Below are 21,666 nucleotides of genomic sequence, written 5' to 3'. Positions count from 1 at the left end.
TATAATGTGATGATTTGATACACATATATATTGTAAAGTGTTTACCACAATAAGGTTAATCAACACATCCTTCACCTCACATAATTACCATTTTGTTGTTGTTGTTATGGTGAGAACACTTAAGATCTACTGTTAACAACTTTCCAGCATATCATACAGTATAGTTACCATGCTATACACTAGATCCTCAGAACTCATTTCTCTTATAACTGGAAATTTGTACCCTTTGACTAACATTACTGTCCTTTCTTCGATAATGTCCAATCGCCTGTTAAATTTATCCTATGAATTTTTGAATTTCAGATACTGTAATTTTCAGTTTTAGATTTTTCCATCTTGGTTCCTTTTTAGACTCTCAATATCTTTTCTGCAATAACTCATATATTTACTTATTATATCCATCTTTTCAGATAAATTCTTTAACATATTTATAGTATCTGTGTAAAGTCTTAATCTTATAACTCCAATAATTGGGTCATTTATGAGTTTATCTCAATTGGCTGTTTTTCCTCTTGATTATGCATTACATTTTTCTGCTTTATTATTGCATGTCTTATATTTTTTATATTCCATTCTGCACATTGTGTGTAAAAAATAGTGAAGACCAAAAAAATTACGCACACCCACTTCCACACCCACATATATGTGTGTACATGTGTTTGTGTACAAGCATACATCCTTTTATTATACTTTGCTTTGTTGCACTTTACAGATACTATGTTTTTTTTTACAAATTGAAGCTTTGCGGCAACCCTGCACTGACCAAGTCTATTTGTGCCGTTTTCCAGCAGAGTTTTCTGCCTTTGTGTTTGTGTCACACTTTGGTAATTCTCAACATTTCAAATTTTTTCATTATTATTATATTTATGATGAGAATCTATGATCAGTGATCTTTGATGTTACTACTACACCACACTGAAGACTCAAATGACAGCATTTTTTTTAATTAAGTATTTTTAAATATTTACATATTGATTTATTCATTTTATTTTTCGTTGTGCTAGGTCTTCATTGCTGCACATGGGCTTTCTCTAGTGGCCAGTGGGGACTACTCTTCGTTGTGGTGCTCGGGCTTCTCTTGCTGCTGAGCACAGACTCTAGGCACGTGGGCCTCAGTAGTTGTGGATCAAGGGCTTAGTTGCTCCAAGGCGTGTGGGATCTTTTGAGACCAGGGGTCAAAATCGTGTACCCTGCATTGGTAGGCAGATTCTTAACCACTGGACCACCAGGGAAGTCCCAGTAATAAAATGGGACAATAAATATTTTATTAATAAATAAATAAATTAAGATATGTCCATTTTTAAAGACACACAATGCTATTGCACACTTAACTCCAGTACTTTGGCCACCTCATGCGAAGAGTTGACTCATTGGAAAAGACTCTGATGCTGGGAGGGATTGGGGGCAGGAGAAGAAGGGGACAACAGAGGATGAGATGGCTAAATGGCATCACTGACTCGATGGACGTGAGTCTGGGCGAACTCTGGGAGTTGGTGATGGACAGGGAGGCCTGGTGTGCTGCCATTCATGGGGTCGAAAAGAGTCGGACACGACTGAGCGACTGAACTGAACTGAACTGAACTGAACAGACTACAGTATAAACATAACTTGTTATATGCACTGGGAGCATGGGTTGGATCAAAGCTTTAATACACTGACTTCATCTCGAGCCTAGCCTCCTGTACTGTCATTTTGAGCTTGTTAGTATCTGACCTGGGAGGAGATTGGACTGCAGTTGTTTGTTTGATTGTTTTTGTTTACTTTGGGATTCAACTCTGGCAGGGCTGCTAGAATGCAAGCACCATGTGCAGAAATCTGGGTTTTCTCTCAACTTTACTGTTTTCTATAGTTAGTGCTCCTTTCTTAAGCAAATTTGCCAGAATCAGGCTTTATTTCATTTGGTTTTGGAAAGAACTCTTCCAGATTTTTATCCACCCTACATGTTGTCTGTGCTGTGCTGTGCTTAGTCACTCAGGCTGACTCTATGCGACCCCCATGGACTGTAGCCTGCCAGTCTCCTCTGTCCATGGGGATTCTCTAGGTAAGAATACTGGAGTGGGTTGTCATGCCCTCCTCCAGGGGATCTTCCTGACTCAGGGATAGAACCCAGGTCTCCTGCATTGCATGTGGATTCTTTACTGTCTGAGCCACCAGGGAAACCCAAGAATACTGGAGTGGGTAGCCTATCTCTTCTCCAGGGGATTTTCTCAACCTAGGAATCGAACTGGGGTCTCCTGCATTGCAGGCGGATTCTTTACCAGCTGAGCTACCAGGGAAGCCCACATGTTGTCTAAGCTCAGCTAATTTCTCCTGGCACCGAAAAGTCTATCTTCCACTGCTGGCATCGCTCCCTCACTTGTCCAACCCAGACCCAGAACTGGAATCTGCTGCATCTTCTCTGCTCCTCCATGAAGGCCTTGTTTCTCTCTGGAATGAGTTTGTCAAGTTTTCTTTTGTTTATTGCTCTCCATCATGAACAGGGACGTTTATTCAATGCATTGTTTTCTCATTGTTATATAGTATTGAAACTCTTTCACATCCTTTTATATCATAACTAAAAGCAGAAGTCCTTTTTATCATAATTTGCATTTCTTGGTTATTGATAAGGTTGAGTATATTTTAACATGCTTGTTGGTCATTTAAGTTTCCTGTGCTATTAATTTGGGCTTCCCTGGTGGCTTAGCAGTAGAGAATCCATCTGCAATGCAGGAGATACAGGTGCTATCCCTGGGTCAGGAAACTCCTTTGGATAAGGAAATGGCAACCCACTTCTGTATTTTTGCCTGGGAAATCCCATGGACAGAGGAGCCTAGGGGGGCTATAGTTAAGTTTTATATAAACTATGAGGTCTAAGGGACTTGTCTGGTGATCCAGTGGTTAAGAATTTGCCTGCCAATGCAGAGGACACAGGTTCGATCCCTGGTCTAGAAAGATCCTGTATGCCAAGGAGCAACTAAGTCAAAGCTCTACAACAAGAGAAGCCTCTGCAAGGAGAAACCTGTGCTCCACAATGAAGAGTAGCCTGCACACAGCAACGAAGACCTAGCACAGTTCAGTTCAGTTCAGTTCAGTTCAGTTCAGTCGCTCAGTCGTGTCCGACTCTTTTCCACCCCATGAATGGCAGCACGCCAGGCCTCACTGTCCATCACCAACCCCCAGAGTTCACTCAGACTCACATCCATCGAGTAGTGATGCCATCCAGCCATCTCATCCTCTGTCTTCCCCTTCTCCTCCTGCCCCCAATCCCTCCCAGCATCAGAGTCTTTTCCAATGAGTCAACTCTTCGCATGAGGTGGCCAAAGTACTGGAGTTTCAGCTTTAGCATCATTCCTGCCAAAGAAATCCCAGGGCTGATCTCCTTCAGAATGGACTGGTTGGATCTCCTTGCAGTCCAAGGGACTCTCCAGAGTCTTCTCCAACACCACAGTTCAAAAGCATCAATTCTTCGGTGCTCAGCCTTCTTCACAGTCCAACTCTCACATCCATACATGACCACAGGAAAAACCATAGCCTTGACTAGCCGGACCTTTGTTGTCAAAGTAATGTCTCTGCTTTTGAATATGCTATCTAGGTTGGTCATAACTTTCCTTCCAAGGAGTAAGCGTCTTTTAATTTCATGGCTGCAGTCACCATCTGCAGTGATTTTGGAGCCCAGAAAAATAAAGTCTGACACTGTTTCCACTGTTTCCCCATCTATTTCCCATGAAGTGATGGGACCGGATGCCATGATCTTCGTTTTCTGAATGTTGAGCTTTAAGCCAACTTTTTCACTCTCCACTTTCACTTTCATCAAGAGGCTTTTTAGTTCCTCTTCACTTTCTGCCATAAGGGTGGTGTCATCTGCATATCTGAGGTTATTGATATTTCTCCCAGCAATCTTGATTCCAGCTTGTGTTTCTTCCAGTCCAGCGTTTCTCATGATGTACTCTACATATAAGTTAAATAAGCAGGGTGACAATATACAGCCTTGATGTACTCCTTTTCCTATTTGGAACCAGTCTGTTGTTCCATGTCCAGTTCTAACTGTTGCTTCCTGACCTGCATACAGATTTCTCAAGAGGCAGATCAGGTGGTCTGGTATTCCCATCTCTCAGAATTTTCCACAGTTTATTGTGATCCAGTCAAAGGCTTTGGCATAGTCAATAAAGCAGAAACAGATGTTTTTCTGGAGCTCTCTTGCTTTTTCCATGATCCAGCAGATGTTGGCAATTTGATCTCTGGTTCCTCTGCCTTTTCTAAAACCAGCTTGAACATCAGGAAGTTCACGGTTCACATATTGCTGAAGCCTGGCTTGGAGAATTTTGGGCATTACTTTACTAGCGTGTGAGATGAGTGCAATTGTGCGGTAGTTTGAGCATTCTTTGGTATTGCCTTTCTTTGGGATTGGAATGAAAACTGACCTTTTCCAGTCCTGTGGCCACTGCTGAGTTTTCCAAATTTGCTGGCATCTTGAGTGCAGCACTTTCACAGCATCATCTTTCAGGATTTGAAATAGCTCAACTGGAATTCCATCACCTCCACTAGCTTTGTTTGTAGTGATGCTTTCTAAGGCTCACTTGAATTCACATTCCAGGATGTCTGGCTCTAGGTGAGTGATTACACCATTGTGATTATCTAGGTCGTGAAGACCTTTTTTGTACAGTTCTTCTGTGTATTCTTGCCACCTCTTCTTAATATCTTCTGCTTCTGTTAAGTCCATACCATTTCTGTCCTTTATCGAGCCCATCTTTGCATGAAATGTTCCCTTGGTATCTCTAATTTTCTTGAAGAGATCTCTAGTCTTTCCCATTCTGTTGTTTTCCTCTATTTCTTTGCATTAATCGCTGAGGAAGGCTTTCTTATCTCTTCTTGCTATTCTTTGGAACTCTGCATTCAGATGCTTATATCTTTCTTTTTCTCCTTTGCTTTTCGCTTCTCTTCTTTTCACAGCTATTTGTAAGGCCTCCCCAGACAGCCATTTTGGTTTTTTGCATTTCTTTTCCATGGGGATGGTCTTGATCCCTGTCTCTGTACAGTGTCAGGAACCTCAGTCCATAGTTCATCAGGCACTCTATCTATCAGATCTAGGCCCTTAAATCTATTTGTCACTTCCACTGTATAATCATAAGGGATTTGATTTAGGTCATACCTGAATGGTCTAGTGGTTTTCCCTACTTTCTTCAATTTAAGTCTGAATTTGGCAATAAGGAGTTCATGATCTGAGCCACAGTCAGCTCCTGGTCTTGTTTTTGCTGACTGTATAGAGCTTCTCTATCTTTGGCTGCAAATAAATAAATTAATTAAATAAAATTAATTTTTAAAACTAGTTCACACAATAAAGTATGAGTTTTAAGTCTAGGTTCATATTTTGCTTATGCATATCAAATCGCTCCAGCACTGTTTATTGAAAAGGCTATTCTTCCTCCATTGAATTGATTTTATTCATTTGTCAAAATTTATTTGGGCATATTTGTGTGGGTCTATTTCCTTGTTCTTTTTTCTCCTCTCTAAGTATCTGTATCTTTTTTTCTGTGAATACTACACAGTCTTGATTATTGTAGCCACATAATGTTTTGAAATTGATTAGACTGATTTACCCCACAGATTGATTATATTCTTTGCAGCTGAAGATGGAGAAGCTCTATACAGTCAGCAAAAACAAGACCAGGAGCTGACTGTGGCTCAGATCATGAATTCCTTATTGCAAAATTCAGACTTAAATTGAAGAAAGTAGGGAAACCACTAGATCGAATTCAGGTATGACCTGAATCAAATCCCTTTTGTGATTTGGAAGTGATATCACTTCCACTGATTATACAGTGGAAGTGATAAATAGCTTCAAGGGATTAGATTTGATAGACAGAGTGCCTGAAGAACTATGGATGGAGGTTTGTGACATTGTTCAGAAGGCAGTGATCAACACCATGCCCAAGAAAAAGAATTGCAAAAAGGCAAAATGGTTGCCTTTCATCACTACAAACAAAGCTAGTGGAGGTGATGGAATTCCAGCTGAGCTATTTCAAATCCTAAAAATATGATGTTGTTAAAGTGCTGCACTCAATATGCCAGCAAATTTGGAAATCTCAGCAGTGGCCACAGGACTGGAAAAGGTCAGTTTTCATTCCAGTCCCAAAGAAAGGCAATGCCAAAGAATGTTCGAATTACCACACAATTGCACTTATCTCACACGCCAGCAAAACAATGCTCAAAATTCTCCAAGTGGGGCTTCAACAGTATGTGCACTGAGAATTTCCAGATGTTCAAGCTGGATTTAGAAAAGGCAGAGGAACCAATGATCCAATTGCCAACATCCGTTGGATCATAGAAAAAGCAAGAGAGTTCCAGAAAAACATCTACTACTGCTTTACTACAAAGCACAGAGCCTCTGACTGTATGGATCACAACAAACTATGAAAAATTCTTAAAGTGATGGGAGTACCAGACCATCTTACCTGCCTCCTGAGAAATCTGTATGCAGGTCAAGAAGCTACAGTTAGAACCAGACATGGAACAACAGACTGGTTCCAAATCAGGAAAGGAGTTAATCAAGGCTATATATTATCATCCTGCTTATTTAACTTCTATGCAGAATACATCAAGCGAAATGCTGGGCTGGATGAAGCACAAGCTGGAATCAAGATTGCCGGGAGAACTATCAATAACCTCAGGTACACAGATGACACCACCCTTATGGGGGAAAGTGAATTAGAGCTAAAAAGCCTCTTGATGAAAGTGAAAGAGCAGAGTGAAAAAGCTGACTTAAAACTCAACATTCAAAAAACTAAGATCATAGCATCTGGTCCCATCACTTCATGGCAAATAGATGGGGAAACAATGGAAAAAGTGACAGACTTTATTTTTGGGGGTTCCAAAATCGCTGTAGATGATGACTGCAGCCATGAAATTAAAAGACACTTGCTCCTTGGAAGAAAAGCTATGACCAACCTAGACAGCATATTAAAAAGCAGAGACATTACTTTGTTGACAAGAGTCCATCTAGTCAAGGCTATGGTTTTTCTAGTAATCATGTATGGATGAGAAAGTTGGACTATAAAGAAAGCTGAGGGCCAAAGAATTGATGCTTTTGAACTGTGGTGTTGGTGAAGACTCTTGAGAGTCCCTTGGACTACAAGGAGATCCAACCAGTCCATCCTAAAGGAAATCAGTCCTGAATATTCATTGGAAGGACTGATGCTGGAGCTGAAGCTCCAATACTTTGGCCATGTGATGAGAAGAACTGACTCACTGGAAAAGACCCTGATTCTGGAAAGATTGAAGGCATGAGGAGAAGGGGCCGACAGAGGATGAGATGGTTGGATGGCACCACCAACTCAGTGGACATGAGTTTGAGCAAGCTTCGGGACTTGGTGATGGATGGGGAAGCCTGGCGTGCTACAGTCCATGTGGTCACCAAGAGTTGGACATGACTGAGGGACTAGACTGAACTGAAGTGACCCCACTTTATTCTTCTTTTCAAATTTGTTTTAGATATTCTAGTTCTAATATCTTGGTGTGTTTGTGTGTGCTCAGTTGCTTAGTCATGTCTGACTCTCTGCAACCCCATGGACTGTAGCCTGCCAGGCCCCTCTGTCCATAGAATTTTTTAGACAGGAATACTGGAGTGGGTTGCCATTTCTTTTTCCAAGGGTCTTCCCGACCTAGGGATCGAACCTGCATCTCTTGTGTCTCCTGCATTGGCAGGCGAATTCCTTACCGTTGAACCACCAGGGAAGCCCTTCTAATATCTTCGCCTTTCCACATATATTTTAGAATTATCCTGCAAAAAAATCTCACTAGGATTTTGATCCCAGGAATCATATTAAATCTGCACACTAATTTGGGAAGAATTGACACCTTTACTGAGCCTTCTAATCCATGTACATGGTACAGTTCTCTATTTAGATCTCTGAATTTTTGCTTTTGTAGTTTTCACTACGTAAGTTCTGCACATGTTTTGTTAGATTTGCACCTAAATATGACTTTTTAAAAAGAACTTGTAAATTGTATTTTTAATTTCAATGTTCATGTGCTCATTGATAATATATAGAAATATAACTAATTTTTGAATATTCATTTATATCCTGTGATCTCACTGATCTCACCTAATAGTTCATGAATTGTTTCTTAGATTCCTTGGGAAGTTTTACATAGTCATCTGCGAAAAGGGACAATTTTCTTTCTTCCTTCCTGATCTACATCACTTTTCTTGCCTTCTTGAACTGTCTAGAACTTCTGTGCTATGTTGAATAAGAGTAGTGAAAGTATACATCTTTGATTTTTTCCTGGGTTCCTCATGTGTTCTTCAAATGTGTCCTTAGTCACTCATTGAAACATTTTTATGGTGGTTGCTTTAGAAAATTTGTCACATAAGTCTAATACATCTGCCATTTTGGCATGGGTATTAGCCACATTGAGATTCTCCTGATTCTTGGTGTGACAAGTGATTTCCAACTGAATCTTGAACATTTGGGATATTAAGCTGTAGAACTCTGGATCTTGTTTAAACCTATTTTAGGTGACATTTTCTGACCCTGCTCTGGCCAGGGAAGGGGGTATGGTACCACCTCATTATTGTCATAATAGGGGAGTCTAGTTTCCCCACTTGGCCTCCACTGACACTTGAGGGTAGAGGGGCTCCTTCTTACTGCTGGGTGGAGTGGGAGTTCTGGCTCCACTAGGCCTCTGCTGATTTCACCCTGGCTGGGAGTGCCTTGTTCCTGCTCCCCACCTGACCTACTCGAACTCCACAGGAGGTGCAGCCTCATCACCACTGGGTGGTAGTGAAAGTCCTGATTCTTTACCAGGCCTCTGTTGACAGTCAACCCAAGGGAGAGGGGTGCCCCCTTACTGCCAGGTGGGGATGGAAGTCCAGGCACATGGTCTCCGCTGTCACAGCAGGTGTGGGCGTCTTCCTACCACCTGCTAGTGATGAAAGTCCCGCTCCATCTTTGACCTTCTCTGACACCAACCTACCCAGGTTGTTGGGGGGGTGCTGGATGCCTTGTTACAACCTGGTGGGAAGTCTAGATTCCCTATTCAGCCTTTGCTGAGCCACAGAGTTGGCCAGAGTACAGAAGTTATTGTCTAGGTCTTCCTTTCCTGGTTGGAGAGAGGGGCTTTTATTGGAGCTTTTTTGTCTGTGCCCATTGGTGTTTCAGACTTGCCAGCTTCTTCCTCTCCACATCTGGGACCTATGAGGCAAAAAGATAACCCAGGGAATTTACCACATGCAATTCTTTGGGTCCTGAGATCCTTAGCCAGTCTGCCTTCTTCTGTCCACCTTTCAGTGTCTTCTTATGTTTGTTTTATATCTAATGTCCTGGGGTTGTAGTCTTCCTGGTACGAGGATGAGGGAAAAGTATACCCATTCCATCTTCTCAGATGAGTAACAGAAAGGGGGATTTGCAAATACTTATCACTTAATATGCTTCCCAGGTGGCACAGTGGCAAAAAACCCGCCTGTCAATGCAAAAGACATAGGAGGCATGGTTCAGTCCCTGCGTTGGGAAGATCCTTTGGAGAAGGAAACAGCCACCCACTCCAGGATTCTTGCCTGGAGAATTCCATGGACAGAGGAGCCTGGCGGGCTACAATCAATGGGTCTCAAAGAGTCAGACATGACTGAGCAACTAAGCACACACATAGCAAACACCATTCGATATAAGAGTTAGCAGTGGCACATGTGAAGCCACCAAACCACAAAAGCACTGAAGCAAGTGACTGCTATGATTTTTCAATGATTCAAAGATTCTGTAATTCTCAATTTGATTTTTTTAAGCGTTTCATGCTATGATGCTAAATTCTGAAATTTGGTAATTCTGTTTTGGCATTTCCAGGTATGGAATTAACATTTCTTCCTTTTCCTTTTTTCCTATCCCTGGCCCATCCTAGGGAAATAGTTGATTCTGAGCAAATGTTCTCTTGCCTTTTCTTTCAGAGAGCAGAGAGCCTCAATCCGGTTCAAGACCACTCTTATGAATACTCTCATGGACGTCCTTCGCCACAGGCCAGGATGGGTGGAAGTAAAGGAGTAAGATCGCCCCCCTCCACCAGCCTCATCTCTCCTTCCCTTTGTCGCTCAGGTCCTTGTCTCCCTTTGTTTTTCTCCCAGTTCCCCTGGGTGGCCTCTGGGATTTGTTCCAATTTGGCTATGACAGGGACCAATATTTATTTAGCATCCACAGTGTGTCAAGGGCATTACTGATGCCATCTCTGTCTTATTTAAGCCTCATAACCATCCAGAAAGAAGTGATTATGTTCAGAGATATTAAGCTAGTTGATTAAGGTCACACAGAAAGTGTCGGTGTGGGGTTCATGCCCAGTGCAATTTGACTCTTCCACAGCCAGTGTCCTATTGATCTCTATGCATCCATCACAGACCTACAGGGTGAATTCTCCCGTGATAGCAGGTCCTGGCCTCTTACTAATTCTGTGACCCCTAAACCTACATTTCTTCTTCTACATGGAGCCCTCTGGATACTGAGATGAATAAGCATACAACCCCTGGCACCTAGTAGGTGCTAATGTTAGTGAGGGTTAAGGTGTGGAAGCATATAGCAGAGACACAAAGTAAAAGAGGCTTTGACTGACTAGAATTTATTTACCCCTTGCACTGAAGTCCAGATGTAGGAGGTTCAGAGACGGTATGGAAATGTGGGACCCATCTGCTTCCGTCTTTCCACTCTGCTATTCTTTGAATGAGGCCTTCAGCCTCATGATTTGAGGTGAGAGGCTCCTGCACATTCCAAGCAGCAGGAGGTAAGAAGGAGACAAGAAAAGGCATGTCCTACTCTTGAAGGATGCAACTCAGAAGCCTCTCACATTTCACTGGCCAGAACTTAGTCATGTGGCCACAACTAGCTGCAAGGGAATCTGGAAGATGCAAGCTTACATTTTCCCAGGTAAATGTTGAGCATCTTATGACTGTAGGAAAAGGAGAGAATACCTATGAGGGCTGAGGGCAACCAGCTGCCTTGCCAGGGTCCTCAATAAATATTTGTTGTATAACAGTAGCTAAGCCTGCTGGACACTCTTCAGCACTTAACATGCACGACCTCTTTAATTATCCCAGAAAATCTTCCAGTAGGTGCTATTATTATCCCCGTTTTCTTGAGGAGAAAAATTGGACAAAAAGAGTTAAAAAAAAAAAAGCAAACCATGAGGTCATTCATCTTGTAAGGTTTGCATCTAGTCTAACTGTCTGTAGAATCCCAGGCTCATCCTCCCTGTTCTAGCAGCCTCTCGGTAAATGAAGAAACAAATGAGTGAATAGGTGAATCTATGGTTCCTACTTCCTCGTGCTGGAGTCTAGTAGGGGAGACAGACTTTGACTAAATCACCCCACAAAAAATTTAGAAATTGGCTGTTGGTGGCAAGCTGTGGTGTGGGCAATCCAAGATGGCAGAGTCCTCTCTTTGGTGCTTTGGGTGAATATTACAGTGGTGATGATGGTGGTGGTGGTAATGGTGGTGCTGATGGTGTCATGATAGTGATGGTGGTGATGATGGTGGTGATGGTGTCATGATAGTGATGGTGGTGGTGATGGTGTCATGATAGTGATGGTGGTGATGATGGTGGTGGTGGTGATGATGGTGATGATAGTGATGGTGGTGATGATGGTGATGACAGTGATGGTGGTGATGATGGTGATGACAGTGATGGTGGTGATGATGGTGATGACGGTGATAGTGGTGATGGTGGTGGTGATGGTGGTGATGGTGATGGTGGTGATGGTGGTGGTGATGGTGGTGATGGTGGTGGTGATGGTGATAATAGCGATGGTGGTGATGATAGTGATGGTGGTGATGATGGTGATGACGGTGATGGTGGTGATGGTGGTGGTGATGGTGATGATGGTGATGGTGGTGATGATAGTGATGGTGGTGATGATGGTGGTGATGATGGTGTCATGATAGTGATGATAGTGATGATAGTGATGGTGATGATGGTGATGATAGTGATGGTGGTGATGATGGTGGTGATGATGGCAGCTACAGGGATTTTCCAGCTGTGGATTTTCCTTCTTGGTTCTCTCATGTAGCACACTTATCTTGGAATGAACTTTCCTTCCCTGGATTCTGAAGGACTGGGTGCAGTGGAGAATGAGGCAAGGGAAGTGTATAGGAAAAGGCACTGTCCTGACCTTCCACGTGACCTCAGGCTGCCCCCATCCCTCCTTAGCCTTGTTCCATGGTCAAGTGGGAAAAGGTCTGAGGGTTTGTCTGGTGCTGATGCTGTGTGAGCCCATGAAATGGGCTGTTTCCTGACTGATCCCAAATAGCCTCAAGAGTCCTCAAATCAAGGGCCAGAGGCCAGGGTGTTTACACCAGACATGGCTCAGTGAATGTGAGGCCTTGTCCTTAGGACCTAAGCTGGAGTCTGGTATTTCTGGACAGAATGAGGCCCCAGTTCAGACCACAAGCCTGTTAGGTCAGAGTTTGGAACAAATGTGGCCAGAGCTGTCCCTTCCCTTGCTTCCCACAAAGAAAGTGGCCATGATGCCTGGAATAGCAGCAACCATCTTGTGACCCTGAGAGGATGAGCATGAAGACATGTTGAGGATGGTAGAATGGGAAGGTAGAAGGAACCTCAATCCCTCTTGGCCTTGTTGAGCAGTTTAATGACTTCCCGGGGAAATGAAGAACAACTTGATTATGATAAACATGAAGATGGTATACAAATGAACAAACTTTTAGGATTAGAAAAGAATCTAAAATCCACACCAAGGTATACAAGGCCCTGCTTGTTAGGCCCTATTCCACTTACAGTGTCATCCCTGACCTTTGTCCCTCCACTCTGGCTTTTCTTCATATCCTTGAATGAGCCCTTTCAACATCAGGACCTCAGTTCCTGCTCTTCTATATCCTGGAGCCCTCTCCCCACTGCCCTTGATCTGGCTGTCCCTCCTTACTCTTCAGAATAAGTTGACATATCAGCTCCACAGGGTGGCCTCCACCTAACATAGGTTCCTCAACTGCCCTACCTCATGACATCCAACTGGATTACTCATGGCATGTTTCATAATTCCTCATTAGAGAGTTGCATATTTATCTCCTTGTTTATTTATCTTCCCCACAGGACTGTATGCACCACCTGGCCAGGTGTTTTTGTTCCCCCATATCCTTGCCCCCAACATTGTCTCTGACACCAAGACAACCTCAACACTTGTCTGTTACATGAATGAATGAATAATGCATTATTTATTCATTCATCCATTATTCATTCACCCAAAACAAAAGATTGGTAAGAAAAAAAGGGAAGCACATTGTCAAAGGAAATAGACAAGAGTGGTTCTATCCACAGAATTTGGACTCTGGAACATGATGGCCTGAGTTCCAATCCTGCTCTGCCATTTAATAGATTAATTTCTTAACCTCTCTGTGCCTCAGTTTCTTCATCTTTAAAATGGACATAATAACAGAACCTAATATGTATATATACATTTACTGTGTATATTTGTGTATTCATACATGGCATGTGCCAACAATGCCATGTACCATGTGTGAATACACACATATATCCATAGTAAAACTATAAAGACACTCATAGATATGATTACAAGTTCAGGCTAATGGCTTCCTTTGAGACAAGAGAATAAGAGGTACAATCAAGCAGGGATATACATGGGGCTCCGGTTATATCTAATTTTTTTACTAAAAACTTGAAAGTAACCATGGTGTTTTATTTCTTGTCACTCATGCCTTTTTCAGGCATCTCCTCTGTGTACCCTGCTCTGCTTTGTGAATTCAGTAGCTCCGTCTAGTTTCCTGTCCCCCTCTCTGGCATGGTGGTGAGGAATGGGTCAGAATTTGGAGGCAGGCAGGCTTGGCTGTGAATCCCGAGGCTGCTGTGTTCTCAGTGAGCAAGGCTGTCCCCATCTTAGGGCTCCAGGCATGATCACAGCACTTTGGGGGTTGCTTTGAGGAGTCAGTGAGAGGAAAGCTTTTTGAACTGGGAAGGGCTTACAAATGTGAGCTGGTTGGTAATGTGGATTCAGAGGTGGCTATGTGGATGCTTCTAGGACCCTGGCAGTTAACACGAGCAGGTGAGGTTGGCAGGTTGTCGTGGACCATGTAGCATAGTGGGGACTGTGATCTGGAGAGGGTGTGCCCTGTCTATGGTGATGAGTGCTGGGGGAGAGAGGCATCTGGGCTCAGTATGGCCAGATCTGAGATCTGCTGATTGTTCAAAGGAAGCCGGCAGCCTGGATTTTTGTAGGAACATTTCTGTAGTTTTCACTCTCACAGGCCTGTAGTTTTCTCAGGCCTCACCAAGTACATGGTGGGCAGCGGCGGCTCAAAAGCTCCTTGAGACTCCCGAAGGGCACACAGCTGCTCACTCCTCAGCTGCGCTTCCCCAGGCCCCAGATCCCACCCCAGACCCCCTGCAGTGCTGAGGTCCTCAGTCCTAACTTCTGTCCCACCCCCGCCTCCAGCGAAGGGGAATGGGATTTCTACTGGTGTGATGTCAGCTGGCTTCGGGAGAACTTTGACCATACCTACATGGGCGAGCACGTGCGGATCAGTCACTTCCGGAACCACTACGAGGTGAGCCGGGTGGGCTTGGAGACTGGGCATGGCAGTGAGCAGCGGCTGGCTGGGGACACAGGGACGAGGATGGAGAAGTATAAGGGAATTTGGAGCTGCAGGCCAGGTGTGGGGTGTGTGCACTAGATCCATGATGAGCTAGTGTGAGGCAGCAGGGATCTCAGACCTGAGGAACAGACTGCCCTGGGGAGGGGCTTGAGGTCATGGGCTAGTTGGCCTCTGGTGCAAAGGAGGAGCAAGCAGGATGCTTGAGGGATTATGTGATTTCAGGATGAGGCAAGTTGATCTGTTTGGAGTCTAGAGATGGGAAAGAAGAAATGGGAGGAACCAGACCACAAAGATGGGACGGGCAGGAGCGGGGGAACAAAGGTGGGAGATTTGAAAAGGTTAGTTTAGCTTAGCAGTTAGAACAAGAACTTTGGAGTCAGACAGGCCCAGATCAAACCCCGCCTGTGTTGCCTGTTATCTGGATAGCTCTGGGCAACTGACAACCTTTCTGAGCCTCAGTTTCCCTGGCTGCCTAGTCAGGATCATTATAGACTGGCAGACTCTCAGTCAAAGTTGCTGTTACTGTTATTCTTACCTCGCAAAGAATGGGTCTGCTTAGGGCCGCAGCTGGTGGGATGCTGGGGTTGGGAGGTGGACAGGGCAGTGAGCACGAGCACCAGTGACCTGCTTGCCAATCTTGCTGCCCAGCTCACCCGCAAGAACTACATGGTGAAGAACCTGAAGCGGTTCCGGAAACAACTGGAGCGTGAGGCAGGAAAGCTGGAGGCAGCCAAGTGCGACTTCTTCCCCAAAACGTTTGAGATGCCCTGCGAGTATCACCTGTTTGTGGAGGAGTTTCGCAAAAACCCAGGCATCACCTGGATCATGAAGCCTGTGAGTGCCAGTGCTGAGGCCCGGGGGTCGGGGCATCCTAGGCACTAGAGCAGGGCTCCTTCACTGGCACATGTCTGGACAGGACTCTGCCTAGGAATTCAGCCTTAGATGCACCATCTGATTTTCCCTAAAGGGCTGACTACATCTCCTTCTCTCTGCAGTGTGTGGACTCAGCACCTGTGACTGCTGGTCCACAGTATATGCTCAGTAAATGTATAGTAGATGCTCAACAGATGTTCACTAGATAAACAAGTGAGCCTTAGGACCCCAAGGCAGGGAACCCAGAGAAATCGCTTACTGATTTGAATGAAAACAATGGCCAGGCCGTGAGAAGGGCTTTGCTTGCATTGTCCAGGTTCTCATGATGGCCTTTGGGAAGAGGTATTATCTGCCCTGTTTTAAAGATGAGGAGCCTGAGACCTATTTATTCAGGCATCCCACACATGCTCTTTGAGCACCTGCTATGTGCCAGGCACAGAACTGGATGGTGGGGAGATAGCTGTCAAGTAGAGGACACATGTGTGGTTACAGCTCTGGCAAGTGTTGATCAGGAGAATGGTGCCAGCAGAGGAAACAGCAGGAGGACTTCCTCCAGTCCTTCAGCAGGCTTCTCTGAAGAAGTGACAGACTGGGCTGTGAGGCCAAACCCTTTGGTTCAAATATTAGCTGTGCCACCTGCTAGCTGTGTGACCTCAGGCAGATTACTTAACTTCTCCGTGTCCCGGTTTCCCCATCTGGAAAGTGAGAATCACTATAGCACCTATCGATTGCATAATGTTGTTGTGTCACTAAATGGGTTAACAAAAGTACAGCACATTTTAGGTCCTCACTGAATGATAGTTGTTGTCGTTGTAAGAATTAGTATTCAAAAACGAGACAAATTTAAAAGAAAAAGAATTGAGCTTTGATCTGAAGGATACAGAGGAGTCAACCTGGAGAAGGGCGGAGGTCAGAGCAGTCCGAGAGGAGGGAACCGCAAGCACAAAGGCCTTGCATCTGGAGGGAGTCCTTGGGGGGATCAAGAAAAAAGAGGAGGGCAAGGGTGCCAGAGCTCCTGTCAGCCCCTCAGCCCTTCCTGGTGCCATGGCTGGACTCTCAAAACAATGCCACCATAGCCTTGAATGGCATTATCAGAGCCCCCCCAATATTTTCTGGATTTGGGAACATGCTGGGCCCCAGGAAGGGAGCTGGGGGTGGGGTAGGGAGGGGGCAGTCCTTCTTGTGGCTGAGGACAGGCTAGTGTTGGCTGATACAGATTTAGCTAATATCACAGGTACACGGCACTAGTGGTAAAGAACCTGCCTGCCAGTGCAGAAGACACAGGTTCAGTCTCTGGGTTGGGAAGATCCCCTGGATGAGGGCATGGCAACTCACTCCAGTACTCTTGCCTGGAGAATCCCATGGACAGAGGAGCCTGGAGGGCTACAGTCCATGGGGTCACAAAGAGCCGGACACGACTGAAGCGACACAGGCACACACACGTGAATGGAGGGGGAAACTGACAAAAAACAATGGATGCTCCCAAAGGGGACTGAGCCAGGATTTACTCAGGCCTCTTGATGTGTGGCTGGAAGGCTCATCCCCCTCCCTGGGAGAAGGGAAGGCCAGCGAGAAAGGCTTGGAAGGGTGTTAGGCAGAGGAACACTGCAACCCACTGGGGCGGATCCCAGTTCCCAATATTATCTTCTCAGACACATGGTAATTTGTGCTAATTGGGAACAAGCAACTGCACATTAAGTTGATTCCTTTCCCAGCCCCCGGCCTTTGTTAGCAGCAGACACAACGACAGCTGTAATTAAGAGGAGGAATCTTGGCTTCATGTTTGTGTGTGCGTGCGTGTGTGTGCGTGTGTGTGTGTGTGTGTGTGTGTGTGTGTGTGTGTCTCCTCTCTCCTGAATCGCTGAGGCTCCCTGTCTAGGGTGTGGGGCGTGGAGAGTGGATGCTTCTAGTCAGAAGCCTGGGTTCTAATTCTGAGCCATCACTTGTGAGCTGTGTGACCCTGAGCCGGTGACTCAACACGCCTCAGTCCATTTCCTCATCTGTAAAATGGCCTTAATGGACACACCTGCCTTACATGGTTATGAGATAATTCACTGAAGTTACATGGGTTGTATACATGAATTGTATAAGCTGTATAAAGTGCTTCGCACTCAGGTGCCCAATAATTGACCATTTTTATTGTTATTTCACAGAGTCCAGGCAACACCATTTCTTCCCCCTGCCCCTGGGGAGCACTGGGTCCATGCTTCCCAAATTTGGATGTGCTCACAAATCCTTGGGGATCTGGTTAAAGTGCAGAGCCCCTCTCAGCAGGTCTGGATGAGAGTTCAGAATCTGCATTGTTAACCACTCATGGTGATGCCACTGGGGCTGGTTCACAGACAACACTTTGAGTAATGAGACTGTAGAGAAGTAATTCTCACACGTGAGGATCCTCTGGAGAGTTGATTCAAGCACCCACTCTACTGGATTCAGTTAGGCCTGGTGTGGGGTCTGAGAATCTGCATTCCTAACAAATTCCCAAATGGGGCAGTTAGGACTCGCCAAGGAAATAGAACCATTAGGGTGTGTGTGTGTGTGTGTAAGGAATTAGTTCATGCAATATTGTGGGGGCTGGTAAATCTAAACTGTGGTGACAGAAAGCTCAGGCAGGATTTCTGTTACAGTCTTGCAGCAAAATTGTTCTTTTTCCAGAACCCTCGGGTTTTGCTCTTAAGTTCTCATCTGAATGAGTGAAGCTCACCCACATCATCCAGAATGATATTCTGTACTTAAAGTCTACTGATTGTAGATATATTAATCACATCTAAAAAATGTCTTCTTAGCAGCATCTAGACAAATGTTTGACCGAACACTGGGCAGCATTGCCCAGCCAAGTTGACACATGAAATTAACCATCACACTGAGTTACAAGGGTGCTACTGGTCTGGGTGCCACACTCTGAGAACCAGTGGGCCAGATCATTAGTTCTGGGATCCTGTTGTTTGGATCCTTTTGGTATTGAGAAATGTTAAAAAATAGGACTTTGCCCTAAATTTGGAAATTAGAGGGAGAAAGCCCCTTGAATCCCTCTGTTCTCACAAGGCCTGCCTTTGTGACCCAGCCAGTTGTCATCCACTCATATACCAGGTTTTTCACATCGTTGCTGTAGGCAGGCCAGGTGGGGCGGTGACCAGCCTGCCTTTCCCTCCAATGTCTCCTGTGCACGGTTCCCTGGGGCCTGCGAGCCTTCATCTTCCTTTTCAGTGGGGGCAGTGCAGGCTTGGAAGGAGAAGGTTGAACTGAGTCAAAAGGGAGCAGACAGTGTCATCCCCCTCATGTCACCCTACTACATCCACCTGCCAATGCAGGAGACACAGGAGATGTGGGTTCGATCCCTGGGTTGGGAAGATCCCCTGGAGGAGGGCATGGCAACCCACTCCAGTATTCTTACCTGGAGAATCCCATGGACGGAGGAGGCTGGTGGGCTACAGTCCATGAGGTTGCAAAGAACTGGACACGACTTAGTGCACACTTACAGAGATCTGTCTTCCCATCCCATCAGTCTAGTGTATAAATCACCTCAATCCAAACTTTTTTCCACCCAGGCGCTCTCTCTCTCCCACCAGCCCAGGCCCTCTGCATTAACAAGGAAATGAACAGGACCCAGCTCATGGGGACCATGCTTGCTCCTCCAGCCTCCCTTGTGTGGCTGGGAGGGCAGATGCTAGCACTCAGGGCCCTGTCTGTCAGTCTCTCGGTGTGTCCGCAGAGAGACTTAGTGGTCTGACACTTTACTAAGGGCTGTGAGCATCTGGGGCGACCACTGGGCTGTTCTGGACTTTGGGGGCCTCTGTCCAAACTACAGGATAGTAAAAATCGAGTTTTAACATTTTCTTATGTGGGTTTACCCCAACTAGCGCTTCTCACACTTTTTCACTGAACTCTCCCAAGAGTTGGGATGTTTGGGAGGGCAAGTAACAGAAAGCCCCAACTCACAGCAGCTCAGACAAGGAGGCACGGGTTCTGAACTGTTCTCACGCCTCGTGTCTCTTTAGCATCTGGTGAAATGTGCGGACCCCATCACAGAGCAGGGTTTTTAGAAGCCTGGCATAGAGTGTGTCTGACTGTAAAAGAAAGCAACTATGCTGTAAACAGTTACCAACTGTGTTAGTCTGGGTCCTCTGAGAAATAGACGCCAAGACAAGATTCAACAGGCCAGAGTGTGGCCCGTGGGACAAGGGGGAGGGAGCCAGGAGAGGCTAGGCGTGCTGATACCCCACCACGTCTGACACGTCGAGGGAGAGAGTGAAGGAAGGGTGGCCTGAGGGGAGCTCAGCGAGGCCTCAAGCCCAATTTGTTGTCAGAAGTCCCCTGTGTCCCGGGAGCGGGCCAGCCTTCGTGTCCCTGCATCCTCATCGCTGGCCTGGCCAGCAGGGCTGGGCTTCACCGCAGCACAGCAGTCAGAGTCCTGTGGGCACTTCTCACCGGGCAGCCACAAACTATTAACACATTCCTTATGCCGCAGGAGTATATGTGCTGTCCATTAACAATTAAAGAGAGTCTAGCAGCAGGCCCGATCATTACCATAATTTCGAGGTTGTAACGAGTATAAACAGTATTTGGAGACAGTTGTAATGCAATATGAAAATAACTGTGATTTCTTTTGAGACCCAAGTCACAGGCCTGGCTAACACTGTTAGGATTTCATGCCTGCATTTATAATGGAAGGAAACATGAAAATCTAGTCATGGGTTAATGAAAATAAAAATGAAAAATTTTCCTCATTCAAATTTACAGACCCCAGGGAATTTCCTTTGATGATGGAAGGTCGAATCCAGGGGTGGTTCGTTAGGCTGTTCTACATTATCATCTACTCCCAGTTCAGTGGGCTGACTGCTCCTCTCAGTCACAACAAGGCTGCTGCAGCCCTAACCCACCCCCTCACATCGCCACCTGCCACGGGAATAAGGGAATACCCTGGTTTTGTGGCCTTTAGAGGAAGACACAAATTCCCAGAAGTCACCACGGCAGACTTCCTTCCCCTGGCATCTTGCCAGCTCACACCTGAACCAATCATGTGGCAGAGGCATGGAACTACTCTGAGAGCTCAGACCTCCCCAGAGGGCAGGGCCACAGGGAAGAGGAGACCCAAATGGGGTTCCATTGGCAAGGAAAGAGAATGGTTGCTGGGGAGACCACCAACCACATCTGCAACACCCACTGAATATGACCCTGATGAATGGCCCCCAGGGGCATAGCAGGGGGAGGGAGGGGGTGAAGGGCTGTGAGTGGCTGCAGATCAGATCAGATCAGATCAGTCCCTCAGTCGTGTCCGACTCTTTGTGACCCCATGAATTGCAGCACACCAGGCCTCCCTGTCCATCACCAACTCCCTGAGTTCACTCAGACTCACGTCCATCAAGTCAGTGATGCCATCCAGCTATCTCATCCTCTGTTGTCCCCTTCTCCTCTTGCCCCAATCCCTCCCAGCATCAGAGTCTTTTCCAATGAGTCAACTCTTCGCATGAGGTGGCCAAAGTACTGGAGTTTCAGCTTTAGCATCATTCCTGCCAAAGAAATCCCAGGGCTGATGGTCCTTCAGAATGGACTGGTTGGATCTCCTTGCAGTCCAAGGGACTCTCCAGAGTCTTCTCCAACACCACAGTTCAAAAGCATCAATTCTTCAGCACTCAGCCTTCTTCACAGTCCAACTCTCACACCCATACATGACCACAGGAAAAACCATAGCCTTGACTAGCTGGACCTTTGTTGGCAAAGTAATGTCTCTGCTTTTGAATATGCTATCTAGGTTGGTCATAACTTTCCTTCCAAGGAGTAAGCATCTTTTAATTTCATGGCTGCAGTCACCATCTGCAGTGATTTTGGAGCCCAGAAAAATAAAGTCTGACACTGTTTCCACTGTTTCCCCATCTATTTCCCATGAAGTGATGGGACCGGATGCCATGATCTTCGTTTTCTGAATGTTGAGCTTTAAGCCAACTTTTTCACTCTCCACTTTCACCTTCATCAAGAGGCTTTTTAGTTCCTCTTCACTTTCTGCCATAAGGGTGGTGTCATCTGCATATCTGAGGTTATTGATATTTCTCCAGGCAATCTTGATTCCAGCTTGTGCTTCATCCACCCCAGCGTTTCTCATGATGTACTCTGCATATAAGTTAAATAAGCAGGGTGACAATATACAGCCTTGATGTACTCCTTTTCCTATTTGGAACCAGTCTGTTGTTCCATGTCCAGTTCTAACTGTTGCTTCCTGACC

General features: G+C 45.5%; 1 protein-coding gene across 2 annotated transcripts in view; it reads left to right on the top strand.

Moving 5' to 3' along the window:
- TTLL9 (tubulin tyrosine ligase like 9) overlaps positions 1-21,666 on the top strand; it is a 52,210-nt gene that overhangs the window by 5,508 nt on the left and 25,036 nt on the right. Inside the window, exons 3-5 of one of the 2 annotated variants that reach the window (XM_006064424.4) lie at positions 9,917-10,009; positions 14,414-14,525; positions 15,222-15,407. In XM_006064424.4, the coding sequence (XP_006064486.2) occupies positions 9,917-10,009; positions 14,414-14,525; positions 15,222-15,407 (391 nt within the window). Of the gene's footprint in view, positions 1-9,916; positions 10,062-14,413; positions 14,526-15,221; positions 15,408-21,666 lie in introns of those variants that run through there. The other variant, XM_025263687.3, reaches the window with a different exon arrangement.

This window comes from Bubalus bubalis, chromosome 14, assembly GCF_019923935.1.
Source record: "Bubalus bubalis isolate 160015118507 breed Murrah chromosome 14, NDDB_SH_1, whole genome shotgun sequence".
In the NCBI taxonomy this organism is placed as follows: domain Eukaryota; kingdom Metazoa; phylum Chordata; class Mammalia; order Artiodactyla; family Bovidae; genus Bubalus; species Bubalus bubalis.
The sequence above is the reverse complement of the archived record's forward strand: the minus strand, read 5'-3'. Positions and strand labels throughout refer to the sequence as shown.